The sequence below is a fragment of the Cetorhinus maximus genome, chromosome 6 (assembly GCF_964194155.1).
Source record: "Cetorhinus maximus chromosome 6, sCetMax3.hap1.1, whole genome shotgun sequence".
In the NCBI taxonomy this organism is placed as follows: Eukaryota; Metazoa; Chordata; class Chondrichthyes; order Lamniformes; family Cetorhinidae; genus Cetorhinus; species Cetorhinus maximus.
Genome location: NC_135884.1, coordinates 15303972 through 15323663, shown reverse-complemented (window position 1 = coordinate 15323663; position 19692 = coordinate 15303972). Strand labels below are relative to the sequence as shown.

Sequence of the window (19692 nt, the reverse complement as noted above, 5' to 3'; positions counted from 1 at the left end):
TGACCTGCTCTTGTAGCCACATATTTATATCTCTGGTCTAGTACAGTTTCTGGTCAAAGATAACCCCCAGGATGTTGATAGTGGGGGATTTAGTGATGGTAATGCCACTGAATGTCAAGAGGAGATGGTTAGATTCTCTCTTGTTGGGGATGGTCATTGCCTGGCATTAGTATGGCATGAATGTTATTTGCCACTTATCACCCCAAGCCTGAATATTGTCCAGGTCTTGCTGCATATGAACATGGACTGCTTCAGTATCTGAGGAGTCATGAATGGTGCTGAACATTGAGCAATCATCAGTGAACATCCCCACTTCTGACCTTGAGAAGGAAGGAAGAGTCACTGATGAAGCAACTGAAGATGATTGGGCCGAGGACACTACCCTGAGGAACTCCTGCAGTGATGTCCTGGGACTGAGATGATTGGCAGACATCTGAATATACCTGAAATCAACTGCCATTTACAATACTAACTGTTGGCCCAGAATGGCACCTATTCCCACTGTCAGCCAAGGTAGTTATCACTGGGCCTATCAGAGGCTTATCTGGTGCGATTCCCTGGGTTGCCCAGGTGAGCAGAAGAATTACCCATTGCCTTCAATCAGAATTTGTTGCTGGTGACCTGAAGAGTCAAAGATCCAATAAATCCAGGTTCTTCCCTAAACTCAGGTTGCTTCATCAGTCTGCGCCAGAACTCTACCCCAAGGAGACATGGAATTTCTGGGCAGAACACTTGAGACCTCCTGAAATGATCCGGAGGATCAGCATGAATCCGTGACTTCACAGCCAGGTCAATGCAACCAGTTTCCTTTCAAGCACAAGTTAGTGCAATTAGTGAGTCAATCAGATAAAGTACAAACTAACAGAAGAGGATTTATGATTAGAAGCAAGAGTTGAGTTCACAAAGCTCTGTTTGTATTTTATTCCAAAACTGCAAAGAAGAAAATAACTGATTTGGAAGCGAAAACAATTGACTGTTGACATTTACTTTTAAGATTGTATTGTTCAAGTTCAAGTTTATGTCTCAGATGCCATGCTGAAGTTACAATCAATACACTTTGAATAGTCATTTAGATTATTATCAACAGTATATCCCTTGACTATAGTGCAATAGTTCATTGTACAACTAGGTACCGTATAAAGGATTGTTAATTAACCTTCAGTCTATTCATAGGCAACACTATATCACAAAGTTAATCGGGTTCAACTTTAAAGGTTTTCATCTTGGGGTCACTAATATCTCTGTGTTCAAGCAAATTAGTACTTAGGTCTTCAAGAGTATTTTTCAAGAACATTTAATTTATTATTTTATTCCTCATTTCGATTCCTGCTTCCTGCATATCATTCCCCAAGGTAAAAGAACAGAAGGCCTGCTTGTTCCAAAGCTCCTCTCAATGCCACTCTTTAGCTGACTAAAAAGTGGTCATGACAACAGCCCAAGCCTATTATTTTTTTTCTCTGGCTTTGTTTTCCTTCTTTTGAGAGCCATTTCCGTTTTGTATCATCATCAATGGCTCAGGTGAAACTTAGGCTTCATTCTGAGAAGAATCATAGACAAAGAAGGACTTACTTGCATTTATATTTCACCTTTCTCAACCTCAAGACATCCCAAAACACTTTACAGTCAGCAAAATGCTTTATGGAGCGAATCACTGTTGTAACATGAGTATTTTATTATGCACAAGCTTGCCCTGTCATGCTTCTGTCACCTGCAAGAGTTTTAAATAAATCTTCAGGCTGCATTAAATTAATAATGTCATTAAGTGTAAATAAGCAATCATTGAAGTTACTGTTCATATCCTGATTATATGCTCCATCGGTTTTATGATTAAAATTTACATTTACATTGCACAAATTGTTCCCTTTATATTATCTTGCAATTACACTTGATGTTAATGTTGCAACTTTCAACAGCTTAATAGCAATAGCAAACAATAGTTAGATAAACATCAGCACCTGAGGCAGCTATGGACATCTGTCAGTCACTGGGAGCTCCTAGACTGTAAAAAAATAAAATAACACTTGTCATAAATCATGCAAGTAGAGCTTAAATGCAGTGACAAAGAAATATATTTTCAGTAAAATCCCCTTTACTCATACCAGCTTCTTTTGTTCACATTGCTTACTTGAGGATGATATATCCAAAGCTTCGATGCACTTAGAATTTTGAAGTATTCTGATTTTAACAAGTGCTAATTGCCAGTAATCACAAAGTCACATTATATTTACTTTATAATTTGTGAATGAGTGATATATTCCAGCTACACAATGTTTACAGCATGACACACAGACTGCAACCTGCTACTGGATAATAACACATTACCACAGTAATTCATCACAACTTTAAGATGTGTTAATGCCTTGGAATACACTTCACAGTGTGTAGTTCTCCATAAATACAAAAAAAAATCTTCCACTGTTGAAAATTTGGTGCTTTTATCTTTCTATGGTTGAAAGGTGACATAAATGACAATTTTGACAGCTGTTTCTTCTGATTAACTTCAGTAATTTGAACAGAAATGATATTGTTCTATGCCCTTTCAACAAAACGGGCCAATCATGTTCTTTATTTTGCACAGCAGTGATATTGAGAATTATTTCATTGCATGTGACATAGAAATAATAGAGCTTGCATGCATTGAATCACAGTAACACTAGATGTATATTCTATGGAATGTACAGTAACCTCTTTGCTCTCCAAAGCCCTTGATAATGTTGTTGCCTCCCAAACCTGTTGTAGTGGTTTGTTTAGTGTCTCACTAAGAGGTCTGGAGGCTTGTGTGGTTGAACAGTTGTGTTTATTGGTATCACATAAGTATACACGTCCAAGGGATAGCCCTGACTGGTATTATCCCCATGCTGGCTTCTGCTAAACAACTACTGCACTCAGTCCACTATCATGTGACCCCCCTACATAATACTGTGGGTGGTACTGTTCTCCAGTCCCACATTAATCTTTGCTATGCCGAACATCCTTACACTACTAAATCCATGCCCATCTTTCCCAGGACTCCACACCTGAGTCCTTCCAATCAGGCTTCTGCCCCTGCCACAATACTGAAGTGCCTCTTATCAAAATCCTAACTAACATCCTTTGTGACTGTGGCTTTGGCAAACTATCCCAACTTGTCCTTCTCAACCTGTCTGTAGCCTTTGATGTGGTTGGCTGCAGCATGTTCCTCCAACGCCTCTCCATTGTCGTCCAGTTGGGTGGAACTGCATCTGCCTGGTTCCATTCTTATCTATCTAATCATAGTAGGAGAATCACCTGCAATGGTTTCTCTTTCCACTCTCACACTATTACTCCCGGTTGTTCCCCAAGAATTTATCCTTGGATTTCTCCTATTTCCCATCTACATGCTGCCTCTTAGCAACATCATCAGAAAGCACAGCACCAGTTTCAACACGTATACTGGTGACAGCCACCGCCTCACTCGACCCCTCCACTGTCCATTATCTGCCAGTTTGTTTGTCTGACAATCTAGTACCGGTTGAACAGAAATTTCCTCCAACAAAATATTAGGAAGACAAGGTCATTGCCTTCTTTCCCTAGCTACCAAATCCATCCTACTCCCCGGCAACTCTCTGAGGCTGAACAAGACTGTCCACAAATTTGGTGTCAAATTTGATCCCAAGGAGAGCTTCCGATTACATATCCATGCCATCGCTATGACTGCCTATTTGCAACTCTGTAGCATCGCATGACTGTGCCCCTGTCTCAGTTCATCTGTTGATGAAACCCTCATGAATGTCTTTGTCACTGTGAGACTTGACTATTCCATTGCACTCCTGGCCACCCTTCCATGTTATACCCTCTGTAAAATTCAGGTCATCCAAAACCCTTCTGCCCATATAGCTTGCTCCAAGTTCTATTCACCTATCACCCCTGTGCTCGCTGACCTACATTGACTCCCAGTTAAGCAATATCCCAATTTTAAAATTATGATCATTGTTTCATATCCTTTCCCCTGCCCGTAATCTCCTTCAGTCCCATAACTCTCCAAGATATCTCTGCTTCTCCGATTCCCAATTATAATCACTCTGCCAATAGTGGCTATGCCTTCTATTGCAAAGGCCCTAGGCTCTGGAGTTTCCTGTCTAAAACTGTCTGCCTTTCTACCTCTCCTTCCTCCTTTAAGATGCTTTTTAGAACATAAGGGTGGAATTTTCCATGCTCACTGCGTCAGGCATCCTGGAGGGCATGAGCGGACAATATGGCAGGAAGCCAAAAATTAGTTTCATGACGTCGTGAAACCAGTTTGCAATCATCCACTCCACCTGTCAATGGTTGGCTGCCTTTCCCACTGCCAAACATCGGGAACTTCAATTTAATACATCTGCATATCATTTTGAGCTCTGCTTAGTGGAATCACCCCCCACACTCGTTCATGCCGATGTGTTTCACAACTCTACATAGCAACCTGCACCTAGTGAGTTGCACTTCACTCAGGACTTCAATATTTGTTTGTCTATCTTGCTTCGGGCAGCACTCGCAGTCATCAGCGCCAGGCTTCACAGACAGCACCACATCACTTTTAGTGGGGGAGGGGTCACGGGCAGGTCTCTAACAGACCAGCCATATGGCAGGGTGGCTTTTCAACGTCTGCAGGGCTAGGGCTTGCTTGGAGAAGATGGAGAAGTGGCCTCAGGCAAGGCTACAGGATGAGGGCTGTACTGGGGAAGGAGGGTAGCCCAGGGTGTGTGTGAGGGCACATATTAATCTGTGCAAGTGGCCTCAAGATGGTGAGGGCTGAGGAGGCAGTCTCCAGAGGAGATGAGGCCTGATGGGCATGTGAGAGTATGTGTGTGAGAATGGGTGGTGATGCCCCTTGATCTGGCAATGAGTGAGATGCCAGTGAATGTGTGATGGCCTTGTGAGTGTGTGAGTTGAGAGTGATGAGTTGTTGCCTTACCCTGGTGGCACGGATGAGATCACTGATCCTCTTTTTTGCATTGGATGGCGAACCTCTTCTGTGCAGCATTGGCATTGATTACCACTGCCACTGCCCCCCAAGATGGAGTGGTGACACTGATGGGTCCCCTGCAGCCAGTGTGGGGGTAGAGGGCATCGTAGCAGGCTCCAACGGTGTCCAGAAGGCATCCCAGGGATGCTGATCACTGAATCGGGGGATGCAGTCTTCTTGCCTTTCGGGGCCACGACTTCTGTGCAGCAGTCTTGGGCTGGAAGCACTGAGAGGTGTGCACGCGGCTGTACTGCAATATGGCGCCCAGTGTGAGGAAGCAGCGAGGTGATGGCATGGCAGGTGAATCGGAGGCAGCCCACCAGCGAAACGGCATGTTTCCTGGAAATGCATGATTAATGAGATGGTTTGGGACGATATGGCGTGAAAACCCGCCATTGCGGCCGGCAGGTAAAACATCCATTTTCCCGCCTGCTGCCGCACTTAGTGCAAATCTGGGACGATTCCGCCCTAAGTCTTTTGTCAAGCTTTTGGTCACCTGCTGTAATAACTCGTTATGTGGTTCAGTGTCAAATGTTTTTCTATAATGCTCCTATGAAGCATTTTGTGACATTTTATTATTTTGAAGACACTATATAAATACAAGTTGTTGAAATGAAGAGTGTATTGCTCTATAGTAAAGTGGATCATTTTCGATCATGGAACAGTGTAGATATAATTAAAATAAACATATAGCTCTGTTGTATTTTTACAAAATCAAGTATACTGTTTTTCAGTAAATATGGTCCCTCTTGTCAGATCTGGCCCAGTATCTTCTAGTCTTGCACCCAAGTCACATTTACCCACCAACCTACATTGGCTCCTGGTTCAGTAATGCCCCAGATTTCAAATCCTTGTCCTAGAGTTCAAATTTCTCCGTGGCCTCACTGCTCCCTCTCTCTGTCAACTTCTCCAACCCTTACAATCCTCTACGTTCTCTGTGAACCTCCCATTTTGGCTTCCTCTGCATCCCTACTTTCTATATTGCCCCATTATTGGTGGTTGTGGCTTCAGTTGCTTGAGCCTGAATGGCTGGAATTCACTCCCTAAACCTCTCTGCGTCCCTCTACCTCTCTTCCTTCCTTTAATCCACACTTTAAAATTTATCCATTTGACCAGCTTTTGGTCATCTGTTCTTTATGTGGCTCTGTGTCAGATTTTGTCTGATATAGTGTTCTTGTGAAGCGCCTTGGAAGTTTTGCTATGTCAAAGGTGCTCTACAAATGCAAGTTTTCGTTGTTGCTGTAGCGACAGTATAACATATTCCCTCTTCCCATCCTATGATGTGAAATGAGGTGCCAAAATTCAACAGTTAAAACTCAAGCTGGCAAGTTCACGACCCATTACAAAATGCAATGCTGAAAACCATCTGTTAGCAAAAAAACAAATCTGTTCAGGGTCATACTGGAGCTTATTGTGGTTTGGGTGACATTAAAATTCGCCCACATTATGCTCTTGTTTTTTTAAGATAACTTCCCAACCTCAGCTTTACTACAGTTTAGCAGCACACGCCTAACCTCTGCTTCATGTCATTACAAAGCTACAATCAGCAAAATGATCAAAGCACATTTTTAAAGAGATGGTTAATGGTATCATTAACTCAGCAAAAGGAATAAATTGCCATTACACCTTCTACCTTTTCATTGTTATTATCTTTGGTTTGATGTAGAAACTAACTTCAATAAGGGAAGCTTTGATATCCTTTTTTAAAATTAATATACAATTCACTTGGTCTCTTATGGACAAATTTATTATGTTTGGCCATGTGCTTGAGATTTAGAAGTGTCATTAACAAAGACCCTAATGGTTTTCAGATAATTCTTTGCCTTGTCATCAAATTGATCAATGATGTTCACTTGAAGCAAACTGACCTACACTTGGTTAACACTGACTGATCGTTTTTTTCAGATGTTCGGGCCCTAAAGCCAGATCCCTCCTGTTCAAGTTAATCCCTATCCTCCGATGGCTGCCCAGGTATTCTGTCCAAGAATGGCTGTTGGGCGACATCTGCTCCGGATTGAGTGTTGGAATTGTGCAGTTACCACAGAGTGAGCATTTTCTCTTTCACAAACACCACACTACGGCAATTGCTGCCCCTGTTATTACCTCATGAGCGCCTCTAACAGTTTAATCAAGAATTTTTAGGACAATAAGATAGGATGGATTCTCACTGCATAGTAAGCAGATTAAAGATTGCTAAACAGGCAGTATCACTTTGGCCAACTTTGGCCATACACTACACCCCATATTCAGATTCACTGAAGTCGATGGACCTAAACATTGGGCATGTGTGTGCAACCAGAGTGACACCAACCATAATTGCAGAAAGAAAGCTGTCTCTGTGTGGAGTCCACAGGGAAAGGTGAATGAATCAAATCAGTCATTGTACCACATAATACATCAAGGATAATCCCAAAGGAGACCTGATAAGTGGCGATTTCACCATAGTCTTGTCCTCCTATTGGCGAGAGGCTCCAAGGTACCTGAAGAGACATATCACAAACTTTAAAAAGGGGTAATAATCAGTCATTTTAGGTCGCGAGAGATGTAATGCTTTCTAAACATCTTAACTTACATTAGGAAATAAATGGTCTGGTGTATGAATGTTAATTTATTTTTGTTCTGCAGGTATGGCATATGCCCTTTTGGCAGCTGTTCCTCCTGTGTTTGGACTCTATACATCCTTCTACCCTGTGCTTATATACTTCATATTTGGAACATCCAGACATGTTTCAGTGGGTAAGCTCTGCAGCCTTCCTCTTTTAAAAATACCTTCCCCCACCGCCCCCCTCCCCCCCATCTCTAATTTTGCCGACACAAGCTTCCCACTACTTCATTAAGGAGAAGGATCCACGGGAGGATACCCTGTCTCAGCCTTTCCTGCTTCTTTAACTGAGTAATTATTCTAAATGGAATCAATTTTTATGTTTCTTACATATTGGCTAATATTTGTAACTGAATCAATATGTAACCGTTAAAGTTTGGGAGCAATTATTCAGTAGTTTAGAAGAAGTCCCCATTTCTCAAGTATTTGTGAGCAGCCCGGTTTAATGTTGCTTTGCACATCTCAGGAACCCACTCCAGGTGAGCCTTCTTCTGCTTCTTGTCCTCCATGACCTGCCTATGCTTTTTATTCGGCTCAACATATTCCTCACACCATTTCATGTAAGGACCCACTCATGCAGCAAAGCTGCTCAAGTTGTCCCATGCCTTACTTATAATGCTGCTAGCTCATATTCTGCATACGGAACTGCTCATACTTCTCACGTAGCTTGGTCTTTCGATGCTCTGTAGAGCACACTGCTCATACACTCACTTCACACCACTTCAAGTGGGCGCCATTCATACTATGCTAGTTAGGGAGCTCCCAATATTGCTTTGTGCACTCTACATACCACATCACTGCGCACAGGATATTGTTTCATGGAAGATGCAACTCATTCCACTCCATGTAAAAACTTGCTAAGATAACGTTATGTGCAGGATGAATCGTCGTCATTACATACAGGGTAATGCTTCAATGCACTGTGAAGGATAATGCTCTGTGCAAGGTGATTCTACATCAAGGTGATGTTCCTGGTTCTTTTGATGGACAAAAATAAAAGGAAATTTGTAACCTATGATCTAATTTAAGATATTTTCCATAAACTGAGGTTTATATTTTGCTCCATCTTTGTCTAATTCTGCTTTGCTGCAGGTTCCTTTGCAGTACTGAGTGTTATGCTGGGGACCATAACTGAGAGGATAGCCCCAGATGACAACTTTATGATCATTTCTCAGAATGATACAAATGGAACGGTTGTAATCGACATTGTGGCACGAGATTTGATGAGAGTGAAAGCGGCAACCATGGTTACCTTCATTTGTGGGATCTTTCAAGTGAGTTAACTTTTTGCCATAAGAGAGGAGCCAGTATTCATGTGGGGGAGGAGGGGAGAGAAACAAGATTAAGGGTTGCAGTGTGCTAAAACAATGATATCTATTGGCAATTGTGCTTTCATGCAGACAAGACATGAAATTGCCATTTAGCATTTTCCAAAATAAGCAAAAGGATTATGTCCAAGGACGTAAATTCCACCTTTATTCTGACCTCCTATCCACCCTACAGCTTATTCCTTTTACTGTCCATCATTATTCACCCAACGCTCCCCCCACCATCCTTCCTCACCAGCCAGTTCCATCTAACATCACTCTCCCTGTTTACAAGCTCCTTATGTCCAGTTCTCACATTGCATTTTTGGACTTAGATGCCACAGTCATATTGATTCTGAGATAACTGATAGCCACAACATCCAGGTCTGTCTCTTGTTCCTTTGTTCTGGTTGCTGAACAGCATAAAAACCTGACCATGAGAAATTGTGTATTGAGTAATAAGTTCTAAAGGAAACAACAGTGAAAAATAGAATTTTAAAAACTTTCTATTTCAAAACCCACCAAAAGGTTGCTGTCAGCTAGTCAGATGTTTCACAGGAGAAGCAACCACTCATTCAATCTCCCCAAAGAGCTTAATGGCATATTCCACTAAAGGATGGAGCAGCAAGGGCCAATGGCATGTCAGAGAGATCCTCTCAGAATAATAGCATGTGGGTCAGCACACACAATCCCCAAACATTAAAGAACTAGGACCTAGCTGAGCTCAGGCATGACTCTCTTAGCCAGAAAATAACAGGTTCAAAAGTTCCATTTTGCTAGGACCCTTCCACTTGTTAAATGGGAAATGGATTAATCCTGCCTTCTATTACGTTGTCCTATGTTCTTTCCTGGAATGATGAAAAAGGAGAGGGAGTAAATTTCAGTGGAAGGAAATGACAGGCAGAGTCCAGAACAGGCAGGTCTGGCAGCATCTGTGGAGAGGGAAAGAAGAGTTAACATTTTGAATCCACATGACTCTTCTTCAGAGATAAAGATAAGTGGAAATGTGATGGATTTTATGATGTTTAAGAGGGGGTGGAGCAGGTGAAGCAAGATAGAAGGTCAGGGATAGGTGACAGCTAAGGAGAGATTGACAAAGATGTTATGGACACAAGACAAAGGGAGTGTTAATGACAATGGTAAAGAGTAAAGAACGTGCTGATAGTGGCTTAAAAGTAAAATAGCAGAAGGTGTTAATAGCAGAAGGAGGGTCAACACTCTGTGAAAGCACAACATAAGTACAGGTGACAGATGGCCCTGTAGGGGGAGGGGGGCTTGGAGAAAATGGATTAAAAAATGAACAAATAAATAAAAGAATAAAATAAAACAGAATAAAATAAGTAAGTAAAAATAAATAAATTAAAATTGGATTAAAAAAGTGGTCAAGATGGAGGAGCGAGTTCATGGTCTGAAGTTGTTGAACTCAATGTTAAGTACGGAAGGCTGTAAAGTGCCTAATCAGAAGATGAGGTGCTGTTCCTCCAGTTTGCATTGGGCTTCACTGGAACATTGCAACAGGCCAAGGATGGAAATGTGGGCATGACAGCAGGGTGGAGTGTTGAAATGGCAAGCGACAGGAAGATCTGGGTCATGCTTGCGGACTGAGCGAAAGTGTTATTTATTAATTCAATTTTTAGTTTTATTCTTTTATTTATTTGTTCATTTTTTAAATCCATTTTCCCCAACCACCACCCCCTACCTCCCCCACATCTGTCACTTGTTTTCATGTTGTGTTTTCTGCTATTAACACCTTCTACTATCTTACATTTATGCCACTATCAGCACCTTCTTTGCTCTTTACCACTACCATTAACACTTCCCTTTGTCTTGTGTCCATAACATCTTTGTCCATCTCTCCTTAGCTGTCACCTATCCCTGACCTTCTATCTTGCTTCACCTGCTCTACCCCCGCTTAAACATTCATCACATTTCCACTTCTCTTTAGCTCTGCAGAAGGGTCATATGCACTCGAAACGTTAACTCTTGTTTCTCTCTCTACAGATGCTGCCAGACCCGCTGAGTTTTTCCAGCATTTTCTGTTTGAATTTCAGATTTCCAGCATCCACAGTATTTTGCTTTTATCCATAACGGGCAGGATCCATAATAGGTGGCTGATCTGCTACCTGCTGCTTTCCTCCACCGCTGAAAGTTAAAATAAGTTGTATTTGCATTAACGAAAACTTGGTTATCTGACTGTTCCTCCAGACAGGTTCACCATAACAGACACAGCCAACTTTGTCAAAGTCTACAGGCTAAGTAGAGAAAAGCTGCAAAATGCCTCCTAGGTTGCATCATGATCATCACCAGGATTGAAGTAAGATTATTGCATCAATAGCTTGTTTTTTCTTCAATCTGTGTAGATCTTGTTGGGATTGATACGGTTTGGATTTGTTGTCACATACCTGTCTGACCCTCTCGTTCGAGGTTACACAACTGGTGCAGCAGTCCACGTGCTGGTCTCACAGCTGAAGTACGTGTTTGGCATCGCCGTTCCCAGAAAGAATGGACCCCTTTCACTAATCTATGTGAGTAACAGGTGGCTTTATGCAGTGTGAAATATAAACACGTGACCACTGATGGATTCTGAACTACTGCGTCCAATTATTGTCATATGTATGTTACTTTGCATTCTAGTCTCCAATGCTGGGGAAAAACAACAACAAATTGCATTTATAACACTGTAGAGTCCCAAAGCACTTCAAAGGATGATAATTAAATAAAATTTGACGTTGAGCCAAAAACGAGATATTAGGACAGATATCAAAATTCTTGGTCAAAGAGGTAGGTTTTAAGTAGCACCTTAAAGGAGGAGAGAGGTGGAGCAGTTCAGAGAGGAAACTCCAAAGCCTGTTCGACTGAAGGCAGGTCTGGATGGGGAAAAAAAAGTGGAGGATATCCAAGAGGCAAGAGTTGGAGGAATGCAGAGTTTCGGAGCACTGAAAAGCTGAAGGTGGTTATCAAGAGAGGGAGGCCCAAGACGAAGGCAGGATTTGGACATGAGGAAGAGAATTTTAAAATTGTCGGTTAGTGAGCACAGAGGTGAATGGGAAGCTGTGTGAGTTAGACTACAAATCAAACAAATAAAAGAAGGCAGAACCATTATATGGTGCAAATTGAATACACATTTGCTCATTTAACTAAAATGCCTGCATATTATTGTAAAGTACTCTATATATACAATACATACAGTTTCTATTTGGTCAATGTGTACATAAGGAAATATGAAGAAGAAAAAGTTGTTCAAATACCAAAGTAACCATATTCTGTGTAATTACTGTTGATTTTATCTTTCAACTGTGGCAGAATCTGGATGGTAATTGGTCATTATGTACCCCCCTCATTCTCCTTTCCAAATCAGTGGGATAGTTCAACCCATAACAACGCACGTCCAGCACAATGAAAGGTTAAGGTCAATCACATTTGTCTTATTGTGGACTTTACCCAACTTATTCAGCATCATGAGGGAGGTGACTAAACCTTAAGTGAGTCCTTCATGTATATAAAGTATGAAATACTTGGTCGCTCTCAATTGCCAGTGCTCAGAAAGGGCACAGAGCACATTCAGGCATAACAATAGTTGTTCATTAATGAATACCTTATACTCAGACTGTTCTTCCAGATGAATGCAATCACTAACATGGACATGCATAAATCTATCAAAGATCACAGGTACAGGGGAGGCAGACTGCAAAATATCCCCTAGTTGTGTTATGAACACCACAGTGATGAAAGTAATCTCATAGAAACACAGGAGCATAGGAACTAGAATAGGCCATTCAGCCCCTTGACCCTATTCTGTCATTCAATGAGATTATGGCTGATATGCACCCTAACTCCACTTGCCTACCAGATTCGATATCCCTTACTGTACTTGGATTAACAAAAATCCATTAATCTCAAATTTAAAATGATTAATTAAACTAACAGCTTTTTGTGAGAGAGTTCCACATTTTTATCACCTTTGACGTGAAGAAATATTTCCTATCGTCTCTCCTGAATGGCCTGGCTCTAATTTTATGGTTATGTCCCCTTGTCCTGGACAACCCTAGCAGTGGAAAGAGTTTCTCTCTATCTACTATTCAATTGCTTTCAGAAACCTAAGAACCTCAAACAAATCACCCCATAACTCTCTATATCCTAGAGAACACAAGCCTAGCTTAAGTATCAATAGCCTGTAAATAGCCTATTTTTGCTTTAAACTGATAAAAAAGGGGAACTTCCAAAGGGTAACTGGTTGCTATTTCTGAATTCTGAGAGCAATAAAGGTTTTATGCTGGAATGAAATCAGTGACTTTGAGGTAATTGAAGTACATGTTTCATTTCTGTCCTCCTTGACGACGAGATAGGAAGAATACTTTTCTGTTGAGGTGGCTCCAAGATTCTTTCGAGTTATCAACAGTCACAGATTGCAACTCTTTCGAGTACAATCACAGTTCTTGGTTTCCGGGAGTGGGACATGAACCCACAACCCTCTGATTCAAAGGCGAGGGTGCTATGAACTGAGCCACAGAGGAATCAGGCAATGAATCAAGCTAATAGGCTCAATCACCCCATATCTAAACTATATAGGTCAACAGTACAATGCATGATTAATGTTGTTAATGATTGACCAGCCAGACTTGCTCACTAATAGTACCTGGAGGAATGGATCTAGCAGTTGGGCTTCTTAGTTTTCTCACTCCAGTCCAGATAATCCTTCAGTATTATTTGGAGACGCTTAGCTTGGGTTCAGATACCCGGCTGACTCTTCAAGAAAAGCACCTGTCACACCAGTGCAGTTAAACTTCCATAATAACCACTTCAGTGAGAAGTAGAGAACAAATTATAAATACCATCATAAATAATCACCCTAACTTTTATCATTGTTAAAGTAAACTGTTGATAGAAGAAGAAGTTGACATTAGATGACAGAAAATTCAGCTCTGCCTGTAAGGCCTTCACCATTAAAACAAACTTGAGTTTGAATCAGCCTAAATTTATTTTGTGTAAGTTTTCTTGTGTTTCTATTCCACCCACCCCCGCACTACTTGCATTGATGTATGCTGAAGTGCAGCTTCAAGGGTGCAAAGATCCCTTCACTGCCTTTCTCATGTAGGCATTCTTCATTTCCCTACAGACAAAAAAGCCAGAGGAGAGATGAGGAAAACATTTTTTAGTCAGCTAGTTCTTAGGACTTGGAACACGCTGCCTGAAAGCAAACTCAGTAATGACTTTCGAAAAGAAATTGGGTTAACACTTAAAAAGAAACAATTGCAGAGGTATGAGGGAAGAGCAAAGAAGTTGGGACTGGATAGCTTTTTCACGAGCTGGCACAAGCACTATGGGCCAAATGGTCTCCCCCTGTGCTGTATGATTCTAAGGGGAACTTAGACAGTGAGTATAGACAGGATGCTCAATCTTGAGGCATCTCTGCTAAGTCCAACCATTGCAACCACATGCTTATTCATCATTTACATATGGGTGACCAAACATCAAACAAGAGCAGGTGCTGTATCTCCTCTCCCAATCCCAGCGCACTGAAGCCAATTGTAGGACCCCTGTCACCCAAACTGAGATTGCTAACCCAACCCAGGCCAAAAATTGAGCCTGGAAACATTGGTTCTGTTGGCCTTATTTTCTTTCAACAGCTGAACCTTCAGAAGTTGCCTTGTTCTTGTACTTCTCTAGTGATGTTAGCAGATATTACTCCACACAGCCTGCACGAGGTAGCTCAGAAATGCAATTCTGAAAAGGATATACTGAGTCATAACAGACTCTGATTAATTAAGGTGCACAGATGGGGGTAGTGTAAAGGGAGCTTTACTCTCCATCTAACCTGAGTTTGAAGAGTGGGAAAGTGTTCCAATTCCTAATACCAGACTTCGCCATTCATATATAAAATAAAACGTAATTTAAAAAAGATGTTAAAACATGAGCTTCCAGGGACAAGGTTTTCTTCAGAGCAAAGCATTCAGGATTTCATTCCCAGTCAGCATCTTGTGAATTCAAGTCCCAGGGCTGGCTATCAATTGGCTTAATTGGTGTGTTCACATGTTTTTCTTCTGTTTCTTACAGACTGTTATCGATGTGATCAAAGCACTGCACTTGACGAATATTGGCACCCTCGTTGTCAGTATTATTGCCATGTCCACTATGTTTGCAGTGAAAGTGATAAATGACCATTTGAAGTCTAAGTTGCCAATACCAATTCCTATTGAACTCATTGAGGTAAATACAATCGTTTTCTCTTGGATTAATGAGGTACAAACAGCAGCACTTCAGCTCGGGAGGGAAATGCCGCATTCGTACGGGTATATTGGGGAATACCAGCACTCGGGCAGCATTGCTTCTCCCCTTACACCTTCAATGGAGGAACTCTGTTGGCATTAGCTGGTGAAGACATTTCCATTGTTGCTTCAGATACATGACTGAGTGAGGGTTACTCCATTCACAGCTGGGACTCACCAAAATGCTACAAACTGACAGAACAAACAGTGATTGGATGCATTGGATTCCATGGGGACTGCCCTACACTAACAAAATTTCTTGGTGGTACTCCAAGCCAATTTTCTTATATTTGCCACACCCAGGCAAATCAGGAAATCTGGGTTCAACACCAGGAAAAGGGTTACTTCTCCCTCCTCCTTTTCATTCTTCCTCCTTCTAAATAGTAGGAAGAAAATAAAGTACTACAATTTTTAACACTGATACTATTTTGTCAAAAATGTTGATGTAAAATATGAGTCTTCAAATCAATTTTGAACTTCCTTCTTTCCCTCCCTACTTCTATGTTTTAAAATAATGAACCTAATTGTTGACAATGCAATTCAGCCAACTTGAGCTTGTGGGGAAAAAAAGGCTCTTTGGGTTGAGGCCCAGGCCAGCGTGTTGGTTTCCCAATGTCGTTCCAGGCGCTGGCCATTTTGGCGGAGGTGGGATTAGGATCAATAGGATTAGCAGATTTACCCACCCCAGTGTGGTGGGTAGCCAATTAGGTTTGTTATTGGGCCTTGTTAAGGCAAATTAAAGTAGGACGACAGGGAGACTGTCGGCCTCCAGTTCCCTGCATTGGAAGGGGGGACCAGTTTAAGCGCCTGGAAGTGGGCACCCAGTGGCAGGCCTGGGGGACAACGCTCCAGGCAGGCCTACAGGCCCACCCTGCCTGCCTGGGTGTGGGTCCAACCAAAGACTTCCCTGTACAGGACTTCCACCCCCATAGTGTGGCCTGGCTGCTGTCTCTGTTTTCAAATTTAAGATGGAAAAAGTTGTTGAAAGGATGCCTCCCTTCTGAAGCGTCCTTTCAGTTACTAACCCTATACAGCAGCCTGCTGCTCCTCTCAAGCAGGAAGACCTCTGATTGGCCCTCCTGCTTCAAGAGCCCACTCACCTCCCTTAATTGGAAAGGAAAACTGTCGCCATGCCAATTTAGGGACCCCACCCACCTGAAAATCCAAATGAGTGACGTTTCCCCAAGGGTGGGTTGGGAACCTGGAAACAGTGTCAATTTCTACTCCCGCCTGCCCAGGAAAAATTCCATCCCTTACAGTGAATTAGAAACACCTAATATTGCTAATTTTCTGTTCTCTTCCCAAATAGGTCATAATTGCTACTGTGGTTTCATCAAATGTTAATCTAACCGGAAAATATGGAATAGAAGCTGTGGGACATATTCCTAAAGGGTCAGTTCAGTGTGATATATTTTCTAAAAAGAGGTAGCTTATTCTCAGTGTGAAATCATTTCTTTGGTTAAATTAATTACCTTTCTGTTTAATTACTGCATTTCTCAGCTCTTCACAGAGTAGATTCACAAATCCTGCTCCAAAAAGAAGGATCTGCACTCAAAGGGAGCATTAATTAGAGAAAGAGCGATAGCATTCTGTGTGCAACCCTTCATTGAGAGCACAAATTACATCTCATATATATCACGGGCTGAATTTTGTGCACAGGACAGAAGCCCTGCCAGAGACGGTAGCTCACCCCAATCATAAGGCCAGCAGCTCAGCAGCCTCAGCAGTGCCAGTGCCAGCGATGGCCAGTGCTGAGGTTGCAGCTCCTGGGAGAGGGAGCCTTAACGGTGGGGCAAGTATTGTTGGGGGAAATCCGGGGCCAGATAGGGAGGCCCTGGCAGTTGGTGAAGGGGTGGTGGAGCCCTGTGCTAGTGGTGAGAATAAGGTGCGGGGGCAGCCATTGCCAGTTGGGGTGGCTCACTCCATGGGCCATGGGGTGCCCATAAAGGAAGGCAGCCCTAAGCCTGCTGGAAGGCGACCAGTTTTCACTGCCGCCTGGACATCGTAGCAGACCCTCCTATTGGGCTTCTCACCTCAGTGGTCCATTTTTAATTGGACAGGTTTCCCGGAGATTGCTTCTTAATTGACCACCTTTGGGTAGATAACCAGAGGCGTCCCACCACAGCTACTTCTGGGTTCCCACTCTGGAATTCAGGTGGGCGTCATGATCATGACTCAACTGGGAAAATCTAGCCCATTGTCTATTATAGTAGAGGTCATTTGGTTTTTGGATACTAAGGGAATTAAGGAAATGGGGATAGTGCGGGACTGTGGAGTTGAGGTAGATCAGTCACGATCTTCTTGAATGGCAGAATAGGCTCAGAGGGGCAAATGGCTCCTATTTCATCTGTTCTTTAAGTGACAAAAGCTGAAGCTTCAAGAAGTGATTTGTCCTCACTGCTCCCTCTTTTCTTTTGTGCTGTACAGCCTGCAAGCCCCAGTTGTACCCGACTTCAGCCTCGCCACCAGTCTTATAGGAGATGCTTTCGCTTTGGCCATCGTAGGATATGGCATTACAATATCTCTGGGCAAGATCTTTGCACTTAAGCACGGGTACCAGGTGGACAGCAATCAGGTAATACAGCAGTCCAGTGATTTGGGATCTAGGAACAGGTGTAAACCATTTGATCCGACCAGCTTGCTTCACCATTTTTCTGGCCATTGGCAGTTTTAAGCCTAATCCCATTTTTTCACCTTCTTACCATTTCCCTTAATATCATGACTTCCTGAGCAATTCTCTTTTAAAAACCTCAACTGATCCTGCAAGTGTGATCTTTTGAGGCAGTGCATTTTACATCCTTGCAATCTTTTACATGAAGGAATTTTCAATTTCTTTCAATTTTTCAATATTTGCTGTTCTAATTTTAAGATTTTGATGTAGGTAATTCTGTGCCTCCTTACATAGTGTCATGGACAGAATGGCTTGGGTGCTATTTGCAAGGTTGCCAATGAGGCCAGGCTTATAGCATCTGAAACTTAGGAATCCCAATGTGTAGATTGGCCAGTGAAGGTAGGTTTGTAGAGAGTAAGTAGAGAGCCCACTGACAGGTTTCTCAACTAACACATTGAGGAAAGGGAGCTTATTTGACTGTCCCATTTCAAAGGTGAATTTGAGCACAGGATGGAGCCCATTAAGGTATGTAAGCAAATTCGTACCTGCAGCTAAGGATTCAAATATATTGAATGTATCATTTAGGTATCAGCGATGTACAAAGGATAGGACATTAGGTATCAGTCCAGTAAAAACATGTTTTTCATGGAAACTGACAAAGATGTTTGTGAGCTGGGCCTAGAGGGGACCCCATGGCAACACCATCTATTTGGGCATACATGGTGTTATTAAAACTGAACTCAACTGCGCTCTCTTCTCGTGCAGTATAAATTATTGCTCCCTTTACAATTAGTATTCTTGCATATCTGTCCTGTTGAGTGCAAGACCAAAAACTTTGACAGCATGTCTCTTTTAGTAATTGTAATTGTCTCAGTCTCTCTTTCATGGCAGGCCTGTAGTTTCTTAAATGAGGTGATGCTTTCAGTTGAAGTGCAGATCTTATAAGCAAAGGATTCTCAGTAAGCCTCAAGGTTTCCTGTAGTTGAGTTTCCAGGAGGTTTGTTCTCAGGTGAACTTGAAGTTGGAACAGATTGGGGAGAATCCTTCTCCCATTTTCAAGGTATTGCTGTTTATTCCCTTGGCTGCTTAGTTGACTGCAGCTGGTTTGATGGCTTTCTGATGGGCTGTCTGTCTCTGCAGAGCTGATTCTTGCTGTTTTAAAAACAGGCAACAAATATGATGAACCAAAAGATAATTCGCTGGAATGTTACATTCCTTTTGTTGAAGTTCCATCCTTAAACAAAGGGCAGTGTGAATTCCCTGGATAGCTGTGGATGTCCATAATTAGGTATTTGCTTAAGTTGCTGGAGCCTTATTAGGTATACTTTGCTGAGAGTCTAGACATCCAGTACTCTTGTTGAAATATCTGTGTCTTAGATAGATTGCTTGATTGCTAGCTCTGACTCTCTGATCTCTACGGTCAATTTTGTATTGTTTAGTTACACAAGGTTAAGTGGTTTCAAGGGTTTGTGGTTTCTGTTCTTCATCATTTAAAGGGCCTGGATGATGGATACTTTTATTGCCTTGTAGTGAAATGACATTTTTTTAACATGGTGAAAAGTAATGAATGAATGATTTTACTTTTGAAGTTTTTTTTACACATACTGCTGTCACTATAGGGTTCATTGGCTCTACACAGTGAACAGTAGGTCAATGGGTTTGAAAGTGCCATAGCTTGGTATTAGGGGAATGAGAGGCCATGGGGGTGGGTGGAATGCCATAGCTTGGCAAAGAGGGTAAGAGGGGCCATGGGGATTGGCTGGAGTGCTATTGTTTGACAAAGGGGATATAAGGGTCCATGGGGGGTGGGTGAAGGCCATTACCTTGGCATAGGGGACATGAGGAGGGCCTTTTGAACTCATCTTTTAAAAGGTCCCCTCATGCATACTAGGGTTCATAGCTGCCCTGAGGGGCCGTGAACCTTAACTCATTAAAAACTTGGC

The 19692-nt window shown here is 42.2% G+C and overlaps 1 protein-coding gene across 1 annotated transcript in view; it reads left to right on the top strand.

The window, feature by feature from the left end:
* slc26a6.2 (solute carrier family 26 member 6, tandem duplicate 2) overlaps positions 1-19692 on the top strand; it is a 69027-nt gene that overhangs the window by 22265 nt on the left and 27070 nt on the right. The window contains exons 3-9 of the mRNA XM_078543244.1: positions 6869-7008; positions 7589-7699; positions 8658-8839; positions 11233-11397; positions 14927-15079; positions 16448-16530; positions 17566-17713. Of these exons, the coding sequence (XP_078399370.1) occupies positions 6869-7008; positions 7589-7699; positions 8658-8839; positions 11233-11397; positions 14927-15079; positions 16448-16530; positions 17566-17713 (982 nt within the window). The remainder of the gene's footprint in view (positions 1-6868; positions 7009-7588; positions 7700-8657; positions 8840-11232; positions 11398-14926; positions 15080-16447; positions 16531-17565; positions 17714-19692) is intronic.